A 13274-nucleotide genomic window follows, 5' to 3' on the forward strand; every position below is an offset into this window, starting at 1 on the left:
GGAAGAAGACATGATTGCCTCATTAATTAAGAGCCCAGTTTAGGATTTAGCACTTATGAAATACATTTGTTCTTTATAACAGTAACAATAAATTCATATTTGTCTGCAGATTATAGTCTCCGGGTAGAAAAAAAATGGAGCTAACAGCCTACTTTATAGATATTTTCAGGATGTCCATTACCAGAGGCAGAGTGCTGGGCACTCTTTACTGGATCTCTTTATTGCACTAAGTGGACCACTATTTTTGAGATGATGGCCTCTTGACATTGTGGGCTGATTACTGATGTTTATGTGCCTGGATCTACCAGGGGCTGAGAAAACTGCAAAAACTGAGAGGCCATGTTTTTTGTACATTTGATGCAACAATTTTGTTAATTATGGCATTAACAATAAATGCCATAATGCCTATGTCTAAATACAGACAATGTATATCTATAATTATTCTTTTCCAGATCATGCTTTTTAGGTTTTCACTTCTTTTAGCACAGCTTCATACTATTAATATTGTACATAGTCCACTTGGTAAATGTCATCCTTGGCATGACATCACAACATTTACCAATGACATTTACCGCACCTTAAGCCCCAATATTTTGCGCATTTAACACCTTTGCACTTGGGATTAAGATCCATCTAAGAAGGAACCGTATCCAAGAAAAAGAAGAATCCACATGCATTTGGCATTAACAACAAAGTGTCACTGTGCCACACTAGATAGTCAAAGGAGAATGTAATCCAAACAAAGGTGACTCCACCTGGAATTTGTGTTGTAATGGGTACTTAGACCATCTTTACTCCAAAAAGGAACATAGAAAAGAAAATGCCAAGTGATGAATAATATTGAGACAGCCTCACTATTCTCAGAATATTTTGCCTTAGTCCCAGTCCTTGTATCCAGAAGGCAGTTGTCTACTCCCTAGAGTGTTTTGTCCTTCAACCGTATCACTCCTTTGTTTTACCTGTGTATGTCTAAGTCTTTGATCTTGCCACCCCCGGGGCTGTCTTCCAGATCCTTGATGTTTTTACCTTTTGTATCTATTTAACATCTATAGGTATCCCCTGCCCCTGTCATCTTCTTGTGCTTCTGTATAAACAGTATGATTTCTCAGAGGTTTTGGGTCAGCTTACCTTTAATACTTTAATAAACATTCGAACACAGCAAGTACCTTTTTTGGTAAAAAAAAAAAAAAAAAGTGTAATGCTATGGCAGTGTATTAGATGAGAGACATATATTACCATCCAACAAGTACACTCCCTGGCTGCTCCATTAGATATATCTGTTCAATAATTAGTTAACACAAATACCTAATCAGCCAATTAGATAGCAGCAACTGCATTAAGGAATGTAGACATAGACAAGATGACCTGCTGAAGCTAAATTGAGCAACAGAAGGGGGAAGAAAGGTGATTCATGTAACTTTTTACGTGACGTGTTGAAAGTGTCAGATAGCCTGGTCTGAGTATTTCAGAAACTGCTGATTTTCCCACACAATCCTATCATGCCAATTTCTGTTGTGACATTCAGATGGTAGAGCCAGAATTTGGCATAAACAACGTGAAAGCATGGATCTTTCCTGTCTTTTATCAACAGTTAACTTTGGACGCCTTAATACCAACCAAGCACCACAAACATCAAAGCAAAAGCGGGTTAAACCCAGTAGAAGACAGGTATACTTAATAAAATGCCTGATGTGCATATGTACATATGTAAAACAAGCAGATATCAAACTGTCAAACATTACCAACATCATATTTTTGTAGTGACAGATGCCACATAAACATGACTTCACACAAACACACACACCACATGTAAAAATCGAATACATACCCGATATTTGGAGAGGTCGATCCTCAACGAGTTGTGCAGCTGGTCCAGTAATTTGACAAATTTCTCCCTCTTCAAGGACAGAATTGTATAATTCAGTTTGGAGTATCACCTCAAAAGTATTGTGCCTAAATATTTCTAACACTGCATGGTGTGGAGCATATCTTCACCGTAGTAATTCAGTTTTATTTGCTGGAACAAGATTTTGTCATTTTGCAATATTGCCAGAGTCAGCTTGCTGGCTAAAAATATTATATGATGCCTTACAACATTAACTTCTGAGATGTTGCTGATTTTATACAGAACTTATCTTCCACTAGAACTATTAAAAACAAATAGTGAAGTCAACAGTTCAATATCAGCTTGTAGAAAAGTATAACATGTCACTTAAGTCTGACTGTTGCCAATAGAAATTACATTTTTATATGAACACTATATTACACTACGGTTGGCAGACAGCAAGAAAGTATTATGTGTACTTACCCCAAAGTTAGAGGCAGCAAATCGGTCTGAAGCAGAGGCAGTGGTTGTGGTGGTGGTAGTGGGATGGGCGAAGTAGGAATTGATATTAGCAAGCAGGTTGCTCATCACTGCTGGCACCCCAGGACACATGTATTTGGCGGACAGACAAGAGAAATGCCTGCAGAGGAGAATAAAAAGCTATTATCCTACAACAAGTGGTTGAGAGAGTAAGAAAAAAAGGCATGATTTCTTCACAAGGGAACGTAAAACAATTACATGAAAAAGCACAACTTAAGATCCCACATCAACTGGGCAATTTCAGAAAGAAGCATCAAGAGCTCAATACGCACTTACATAGTGGCGAGAAAATGCATGTGCTAAGTTACAAAGGTTAGAAAAAAGGCTGAAAAATATTCTGTGCTACTGCAGTAACCACTATAAAAAAAGAAAGTGGGAAGACATAGAGCAGTAGAGTATTTCCTCATCATATTTCAGCTTCCTATGGCTGAAGGGAGAACGTATTTTAATGTTCCAAACAATTACTTCTGTTAGAAGAGTTAGTTAGTGCAAGTAGACCACTGCCCATGTTCATGCAGTAAAATGTGTATCTATAGAAAATTGTGTCATAAATCAGACTGAGCTGTATAACCTATACTGTTAACTACATAAGGCTGCAAAGTAACAGATGGAGCATATAGGTTTAATAGTAAATCAAGGGAGGTTCAAAGGAGGAGAAATTAAACGTGTAAATTTAACTGAGAACCATTAATCCTGTAATTTTAAATATCACAGAGATAGGCTCCAGCACAGTATTTGAACTGCCTAGCTGAAATCAGCCCAACAAAAATTAGATCTCAGTACTGGATGGTGCTTTAAAAATAAAGCAAAGGAGGGGGTGAGGATGGAAATGAATGAGAGCTATTTTACTGCTGCAAACTTGACATCTTCCTGCTACCTTTTCTAATCTCCCTAGATCCTTTTTTGATTCTGTGACTTTTAGACTACACACAGTAACAGCAGCACATGCCACTTTGGATTTGGCATAAACTTGCCCTTTCTCTCTACACACATCTGAGCAGCGCTACCCAGCAGTAATTAAGTGTTGGAGCCTGAGAGGCCTAGTTTGAGCAGGGATCTCTGCCTGAGTGAGGAGCATATGCTCCTTTTAACACTCCATCCTGCTGCTCCACAAGCCATTTGGAATGCATCTTAAATCATAATGCAGCAGGATGTTGTTATTGTAGATAGTATACCACATATAAAATTAATAGGTGCAATAATCTGTATGTTTACTTTAATGCATCTCAAAACCATGCACACTTGAGCTGCATTTTCAGCCTCAAGCATGACCCATAGCAAACAAACATTTGGATGCATGAGAGCTTAAAGCAAGATCAAATGTTTTAGCACCACTACCTTTGAGGCAAATATTGTACTTTAGTCTTACAGCTTTAGATACTACCTTAAAGATTACAACTTTGCATGACCTTACATATCACCAAATTACATTTATGATAATTTAAAGTATTACATGTTAGTATTACATGAATTGGAAAAATATTTAGGAACCAATTGATTTGTCACTGAGTCGAAATCTGGGCTGTAAAAGAACTGGACAGGTTGTCTCATCTACTTCTACTTGCCTTAAAGCACTGAGTTGCTGCCATGTGGTTGGCTGATTAGGTATTTGTATTAACTAACAGTTGAACAGGTATATCTAGTGACGTGGCCAGTGAGCTTCATGGCACAGCGATGGGGATATACAAATACATACAGGACTCAATGTGCTGCTGTAGCCAACAATGCGACGCAGTTAAAATTAGCTGAAGCTTAAATGCCTACAATGTGCACATTAATGCACATTACAATATTACTATTGACGGAATAGTAAAGATAACATACATACATATATGGTCTCATTTAAGGTTTTGAATTCAAGATTTTTATTTTTAGTGGCGTTTTTTTCACATGGTGGTATTATAAATTTAATCCGGTCGTAAAGTCTGACGTCACTAGCCGTGTCTGGGCCTAAACTCCGCTGCAGGTCCATACATCAAACGATCACTATGGCATTACTGAGAGTTGAAAAACTGTCTAAAGTCTTTCATCTTTAATAAAAATGATTAGCGTTCTGCTCTACCAGGTGTAACAATTGAGTTTAACATCCAGGCATCCATGAAAATGGAATTTATGACATTTAACTGAGTTAGAAGTTAGCAGGAAGTTAGCTCGCTAGCTTCTATCTAAATACAAATATAGCATGTCTTGACTGTGGGGTTTTGGAAACAAATTAAAACATACAGCTCTGTTATCACTTCCAACATAAATGAAGACAGAAAGCTAAACAGCAGTGACGTTTGTAGGGTTACTGAAGTTTGGCTAGCTGGTATATAATGATGTGCTACGTGACCGCTAGCGACACAGCTATGTTAGCATAATATAAACAAGCTAACTTTTTTCCATTCGATAAAAGTTAATGTGAGTGTTCTCGGTGGTCAGGAACAAATGTAATCACATGGCAGGATGCTGTAAAAGGACCCAACTTCAGCCAGGAGAACAACTGAGATAATCCATCCACAATACGAGGTTAGTCATTCATATACTGCTGCATGGGCTGGGCTGTAGTTACATCCTAAGGTTTTAAAAACTGAGATTAAATAAATGATTAGCGGTAATAAAAGCCGAGGGAGGTCAACAGTGATCACTGACTGTTTTAGGAGCTTTTTGAGATTAAATAGAAGAAAATACATAACATTAAACATGTTAACAACACAAAGGCCATATTAAACGCAGACTACTTTAGGCCCGGAAGTAGGATTTGTCATGTCATCACTTAACGACCGGATAGGATTCAAATCCACAGATTTGAGCATGTCTAAGAGTCGGGCATTGAGACTGAAAACAGACATTTTGAAACTAAGAACATCTTGCTGAGTGAGTCATCACTTCCACAGAGTTATGTGGAGTAACGGTAGCAGATTTACTCCCCCTTCTTCTTTGTGGAGCGGACACACACACACACACAAAAAAACACAAACGTGTTCTCATTGGGAGGCCGATTTAATTACTCTGCTTTCAGCCTCCAAATTACCCAGGAGCACTTGGGGTTAGGAGAGCAAAGTGAATGATGCAAAGAGAGTGATGATGGCATCCGCTAAATTCCCATGGTGCTTTTAGAGCTGGATCTCCTGAGCCTATTTTCAAGAGGGAAGACATTGCCTCCCCTAAAGTTATCCTGCTTTGGTTTTTTACTAGCGGGTGAGATGTACTACACACTCACATATCATTTAATGGGTTCAGATAGCTAGGAAAAATGAGGGGAAAAAAAAGATGATGAGAGATGCGGACAGGGAGACAGGGGAGTGGTGATAGAGTGCGATGAAGAAAAACGAAAATGAGGGAGGGGTATGCCGGGAGTTGTTGTAAAGGGCACCGGAGGGAAAGTGAGCCTTCACAGCTGCTGTGATTTATGCAGTCATGATGTCAGGAGTTACTCGGAGTCAAGGTTCAGTGATGAAGAAAACAGGAAAGTAGGACCTTTCATAAATTCCTGATGAAAGATAATGAGAAACACCATGGTTAAACAAGGTTCAAGCCTGAAGCATTAACTCCACGTGATAAAGCGGGTAATCAGGCCACTTACTGCCCTTAAATAACGTGGCTATCCCTCATATGTTACAATGAACTGTCACAGTGAATCAACAACATGTCAGCTCCATCAGTTTGCTGCACCAATATGATCCAACATGTCAACAATGCTTGTGCTATAGTTGGGCTGTTGTTGTAGCAGCTGCACCCCTTTCTTGCGTGGATATTCTATGATAACAATTGATGGATTTTGGAAACAATTAAAACTGACTTTGCAAGGTTAAAAAGAAACTCAGCTGCATGTTTGCCCTACAGGGCCAGCAGGAGAAAATATAAAGTCCACAGGGTTAAATCATAATCGGTAAGAGAGTAGGTGGTGCGAGAATCAAGCATACTCAGAGGTCAGTGGTTAATAAATAAAATTAACAAATTTTAAGCAAATAATTTGAAAAGAATTCTCAGTCCTGTTTGATCACTTGATTTTCAAACTTGAAAGCAAAAATATGAGTTGAGCCTTCCATTCAATTTGCCAACAATCTGTGTGTAATTAAGGTCTGATTTATTTAGTTAGGCAGCAGTTAATTACATAGTCAGCTAGTGGGACTGCCCAACAAGTGCAGGGGGAAGAGAGCTTAAAAGGTGCACTTCGGTGGTGCTTTTCAGACAACAGCTCATACAGAAACCAGACTGCAGAGATACTCAATGACTCATTATTAATGAATTACTGCAGTAAAAGTCATTAGCAAACAATAGATAATAGCTGATATAATGCAAGCGACTATCTTTACCTGTTTAATTCTAAAACCCATTTTTTATTTCAACTGGTAAAGGATGCTTTATTTTCTGTGTTTACCTGCCTATGTGATATACTGAAAAGTATCTTACTATAATACAGTATTTTAGATATATACATAAATTATTAAAGCAAAATTTTAATTAAATCCCCATATAGTTATCTCCCCTAAAACATAGAAAATCTCAATCTGCCCATCCATGAACAGCTCCTTGACAATACTTCACATACGTGGCACACAGGCACATCTTGAGGATTTATCTACATCAAATATTATGACACCATCATGTTCCCTAGCAGCCACCTACCAATGGGCTGAAATGTCTCATTTATAGCATTTATCCAGTTAGAACATCAAAAACACTTGATCCTTTTTGAGTCATGACAAAAACATCTGATATGCATCTACAGAAGTTGAACACTTGAAATCTCTCTTTGACTGCAGAAGGAAGAGCTGAGCAACCCAACTTGGCACAAAGGTACACAGTAAGCACTTAAAGGACTTCATCTATATCAAATATGATGATGTTGCCTAGCAAGCATCTGGCTCAAATGACCAATTTTTTTTTTTTTGCAATTATGCATCTATAACATCTATATTTTATTTTGAAGTTATGAAACGGCCTCAAACTTTGACACATAGTCAAGCAAGAGATAGCTTAAGCATACTAAGTTTTACATGAGATAATATAGCTTCAAGATAGCCAGGCTCATGTGTAGACAATTAAAACGGAGAAGTAAACCTTAATTAAAGATCAGAGTTATTTTTCATACTAATGTCACTGCAGTAGTTCCTGACTAGCTCTGTCAATGTCACACAGAGCAACAAGTGTTTGCATTCACTTTGTCTCTGTGGTGGAACCAAGCTATAAATGTAGAGTTTAAATAACAGTGTAAAAAATAGTTTCTTTTATAAGAGTATAGTAAACACAAATATTTTAGAACAGGAAAAATCCATTCAGCTGGGCCACATACAATACAAAAATAAACTTGGGAATGTAAAGTAGTGCATCTGGGTTGAAGTAAATATGCTGTGCAAAGACAAAAAAATAAATCTGCTGCTAGTGAACTGGATGATGGATACATGTATTGTGCAGACTTCTAAAGTGTTAACAATTGCTTTAACACAGCACAATGTCAAATGTCACTGCATGACCTTGATCAATATTGAAAGGTTTGAATGTTTCCAGTGGTGTCACTGCAGGGGAATGTGTTTGGGGGTCACGATGGAGACAAAGAGATAAACATTTATAGACAGAAAGGGTCACAGAGGATCACCGACACAAGCAAGGAGGAAAACAACACTGTTTGTGTGCCCATGATCAATGTGACAAAGGCAGGTTAGGTTTTTCCATGAGACCAACAATCAATCAATCAAACTTGGGAGCTCGATAGTTTTCCAAGCTCTGATTCTGCTGAGGAGATATCTTTACTACTCCAGTTCTCCTTCGCTCGTCCTTCTCACATCTCCTTTTCTCCTTCCACTCTGGTAAATGAGACACTGACAGATTGGTGAGGTAAAAGGCCATAGATCAGGGTAGTACTAACGTCATAGCCTGATAGATGGATTCCACTCCGTATCTCATGGCAAACTCATCCACTATCTCCTGCGACACATCGTCAAAGTAGACCTTCCACGCCTCTTCCCCTTTCACCTGCGGGATCTTCACTACCCCGCTGTTCTTCACCTCGGTCAGATAGTGGAAAAGGTTCTGTGAGTGGCACGAGAGATAAGAGAGGAACAGGTTAGGGTGATGGAGCACGGTGTCATGACAGTTTTTTTTTGGGGTGGTGCATGCCAGCTGATGAAAAACCTTATCATAGCTGTAACTGTCTTTATAAACATGATGCTTAGAACTGTGGCAATGATTAGTGGATTAGAGCAGCAACCTTTCCTAGTAGCAAATCAAATGCTGATTACCTCGTGTAAACAGGTGTACTGGCCATGAGGAGGAACCACATTCTCCTCCCCTTTCATTTCCACGCTGATCTTGAGTCTGATGGCACCAGATACTGCAGATTTGTCAGTTCTTTTATCTGTAAAACATTACCGAGCTGGATTAGACATTTAGAATAACTTAAAATTATCAGGAGAGTAGATGGCAATATTTGTTCAATTTTAATTCTATCCAAAGCACAGGGTGCAATTTTCATTTTCTATATTTTGAGCTATGCAGTGTGGTTATCGTGCACCAGATTGACTAGTGTGGACTGGTAATTTGTTCTTTTTACTCTGCACAGCTTTCTAAATTGCGGGCCATTGATTTTGACAATTTTTTTCTTCACAATAGCAGATGGTGAAACAAGTTAAAGACATAAAGCACATTAATCTCTACAAGTTTTGTTGCACACAGTAAAAAAAAAAAACGGATGAGAGAGACTGAAAGGGAGAGAAAAAGAGTGAGAGCGTGAGATACAAGCTCAAGCCTGTAAGAAGTGACCTTACTCTGAAAAAGAACATCAAATTTAATAATGTCCATCACTTATAAATCTGTCCTTGACCACACTACAAGGAAGAGACATACAGTGCTGTGAAAAAGTGCTTCCTCCCTTTGGAATTCCTTAGTTTTTTTGCATATTAGCATATTAGTCACACTTAAATTGTTCAGATCATCAAACAAGTTGTACTATTAGGGCAAGATAATCCAAGTAAATACAAAATTGAGTTTTTAAATGATTATTTCATTTATCAGGGAAAAAGTTGTTCAAACCTAGCTGGTCTTATGTGAAAAAGTAATTGCCCGCTAAACCTCATAACTGGTTGTGCCACCTTTGGTAGCAAGAACTGCATTTAAGCATTTGTGATAACTGACAATGAGTCTTCCACATCACTGGATGTGTTGCTTTTTTAGATCTTTTAGTCTACTTCACTTTGTCAGACAGGTTCTATTTGAATCATTTCTTGATTCAACAGGTCTAGCAATATTAACCAATAATTAAACCTAAGTGTGGCTAGTGAAACTGAATTGAACTCTTTCCAAAAAATGTGGTTAATCACAGTTAATTCATGGTTTAACAATTACTTTTTCACACAGGGCCAGGTAGTTTTGGATAGCTTTTTTCCCTTAACTGGATATTTTAAAACTCCAGTTGTGTTTACTTGGATTATCATTTTGGAATATTGTCTTTGACAATGTGAAACATGAAAGTGTGACAAATGTTAAAAAAAACAGGAACACTGTGTAAAACATTCAAAGACTAACATTAAAATACATCTATAACATAATCTGACACAGAAATCTTGGCGAGAGGCATTAATAACACTTATAATGACATACAATAACCTTTTGGGTTTAATTCTCCACTAGCAAATATCAACACTCAAAGACCACATGTGACAAATAAAAAAAACGACCCGTACAGTAAGGAGATTGGGTTACTCTGTGGAGAGTAATTTGCTGGTACGGGTTGGGTTTATTTTTCACCTTAGAAAGAAGGGTCAGCGCAAATCAATACAAAGTTGTTTTCAGGTGATCTCTTTTATCCCAAGATGAAATATTTCTTTCCTCATGGGAGTGGTCTCTTCCAGAGAGACACTGGTCCCATCTGTAGGGCATGAAGGGTCACTCAGTGGTTTGATGAGCATGAAAATAATGAATCACGCTATGGCCTTTGACAGATATCAAAACAGTTAAAAATGAATGGAAGGATTTATTGGACATCACTCTCTCCCACCATCATCACCTCAGCACATGAGGGAAGCATGCATCATTCCTGCAAAGTTAAAGAATTTACTTGGCACATCGAGTCCCACTGCATGCTGGGATAGTTCATGTTGGGGGATCCACCTGACTCTACACATCCACATTCAGTGAAACACAGAACCAGAAGAATGATGGATTAGACCAGTGATTCCCAAACTTTTTTGCTAGGCCCCCCTTTGTTTTACAAGAAAAATGTTCGCGCACGCACACGCACGCACACATCCTCCGACCACACACACCCATATTTTGCTCCATTGTGGTTTATTTCACACCTCAAACATTTAGTAAACAATTAAGCAAATACAAGTAATCTGCAATAAATTAAAGGTAGTAAGAAAATAAACTACCAACTCTTTTACGCTGCGTCCGCACCTACACGGGTATTTTTGAAAACGCAGCTGTTTCGTCCACACGTAAACAGCGTTTGGAATCACCAAAAACTGAGATTTTTTAAAACTCCTTTTTTGCGTTTACGTGTGGACGAGGAATACAGAGTTCATCACGCAACGTCAAAGCTATGTGCCTTTTTTTCACGTCACGCTGTGCGCCACGTTATTGTTTACATGAGATGAATTGCAGAATGGCAGATAGAGACAAAATACTGTTAATCTGACTATCTGCAGGTTTTACACTCTTACATACACACGCAGTTACTGTCCCTCCATTTAGAAAGGCAGAGGCGTCACGATGTGATTATATTATGTGTAGTTGTTTTTTTTCCTGTGTAATAATATTCAACATTGCTATCAATACATTTTTCAAAAAATGCCTCTTTGCGCAAAATAGGTTTAAAAACATAAACAGCTGTAGGATACTGTTTGTCCGTGATTTAAACAGCCCAGCGCTGCTCCCGACTAAGGGAAAACCAATCCTGCAGGGGAAACCTACCTTGGCACTTGTGCAGGTGAAGCCAAAGGGAAGATATGCTTCATCATATTTTCTAGTCTTTGGCTTAGAATGAAGTTGGTTTGGAAACATATTCAGCGATGCTTCATCTCCTGCATTGCGTTTCTGTAGGCGCCCGTGCTAGCAGTGTCCAAGTGTTTTGTTTTTTCCCCCCCTTTTCATCTTTCATCTTTTCCTTTTCATCCCGCGCCCCCCCGCCATGGCTCTGGGAAGGTCTGGATTAGACATTGACAGGTCTGGTAGCTAATGACACTGTGGGGGTTCTTTACAGACATTTAACTGGCTGACTCTGTGCTCTCATATACAGTTCAACTGTTCTGTATCAAAGCAGTGAAATTTTCCTCTGCAGTCAGTTGCTCAAGAGACAGACAAGTAAAAAATAATAACATCACAAAGGGACAGACACAAACGCAAAGGACCAGATTGAAGAGGATCTGAAGAGGCTTAGAGAGGAGAGCAGCTGGAGGGGTGGACACCCACTCCAGCAAAGGCCTGTTTAAACATTCATTGTGGACATTTAAAAAGGCATAGAGCAGCAGCAGTGGGAAGGGGTCACTATTACCACAAATTGCTTCCGTTTAGCTCGAGAGGCAAACAAAGACAACTCCCGCCAGTCGTAATACCTCAGCAAAAGTGCGATCTTCCATTATGCTGCCATTCAACCTCATGCAAAATTGTGAAACCTGTGATATATGAGAGCAGATACAGTGAAAGATAGCGCATGGACAGTAATGGTGGCCACAGCTAAACCACATTATATCTCACAAGCAGTTATCAGCATCAGCTCCTAAAGCAGCTGCAACGTAACAAGAAAGCGAAGGGGGAAGACATCAAGCGGTTAAATGAGGCTGCATTGCTGTCATACTGTGCAAAATGTGAAATAATCATAATAATGATTGCCTGGGAAGCAATATATATATATATATATATTTACATATATTTTGGTAACAACTCTACATCCATACCCCTCAAACCTACCCCACCACCCATCTTAATCCAAAACCCAATTTCAGTCAGGATCACATTAGTCAAAGAAAATTATTATTCCATCTGTAGTAGTTTATATTCTGCACATGGCTCTGTTCTGAGACCTCGCTGCCCTTCAACATGCACACATCGAAAGCCTGAGGCAGAAAGGGCATACCTCCTTGCTCGTCTACGTGTATACAAAGAAGCCTGAGGCTGGGACAGCAGCAAGAAACCGCTTTCCCTACTAACATACAGAACGGAGCAAGCGTCAAACAAACAAGCCCAACACTGCATTATAAGGAGAAGCTGGGCCAGAGGTTGCAAAGTGACTTGGAAGCAGCAACAGTATGTATGTGCATCCTTTATTTAAATTTTTTAGTTATTTAGTTGGGGTTTTTTTTTGTTATGGGCTGTTGTGTTGGGGCAATATTACCCTTTGAAAGTCTAACACTTTGATAAATGAATAAAAGTCAAAACCTGGGCATTGTATTCATGTTGTACATCACAAAAAGTAATTGATGTCACCACATTGTCACACAATGGTAACGTACCTAGATTGTACCATACATCCATCTCCCCACTGAGAGTGCGAACCTCGATGATGGTCTGGCCCAGGAAATCATCTGACTCGCGCTTGAAATGTTGCTTCACCCGTGACTTGATGTCATCGTCCTCATCCCACACACGCACCTTGATGCGGTCGGTAGCGTTATGACATTCACTGGAAGTTAGAGGTTGATTACGTCAAGTCAAGCAAAAAAAAAAAATATCACAGTAACATAAACACCAATAGTAGCAAAGGCATATTCAGTGACAGCTCATCGGGTTGGGGTATTCAGCAGAGCGGAATGGCAGTCAAATGTACAATTGAAGCATAAATATAAGCTCAAATACACACATACTTGCGAGCCTTTCCTACATGGCATATGGAGAACAATTCTTGCCTAAGAATATCAGGGTTTTTTTTAAATTAAATAATTGTTTTGCTGTGTTTCAATAAGTGTAAATGCCTATCATGTCCATACTT

At 38.9% G+C, this 13274-nt stretch overlaps 1 protein-coding gene across 2 annotated transcripts in view; it reads right to left on the minus strand.

The window, feature by feature from the left end:
* The window catches only part of unc13c (unc-13 homolog C (C. elegans)), a 180369-nt gene that overhangs the window by 57462 nt on the left and 109633 nt on the right, over nt 1-13274 (minus strand). For both annotated transcript variants that reach the window (XM_087852455.1, XM_087852496.1), the window contains 5 exons: nt 12799-12968; nt 8590-8705; nt 8217-8380; nt 2309-2465; nt 1829-1897 (listed from right to left, as the gene is read on the minus strand). In XM_087852455.1, coding sequence (XP_087708581.1) covers nt 1829-1897; nt 2309-2465; nt 8217-8380; nt 8590-8705; nt 12799-12968 — 676 coding nt within the window. The remainder of the gene's footprint in view (nt 1-1828; nt 1898-2308; nt 2466-8216; nt 8381-8589; nt 8706-12798; nt 12969-13274) is intronic.

This window comes from Neolamprologus brichardi, chromosome 1 (genome assembly GCF_056152115.1).
Source record: "Neolamprologus brichardi isolate AB-2024 chromosome 1, ASM5615211v1, whole genome shotgun sequence".
Classification (NCBI taxonomy): domain Eukaryota; kingdom Metazoa; phylum Chordata; class Actinopteri; order Cichliformes; family Cichlidae; genus Neolamprologus; species Neolamprologus brichardi.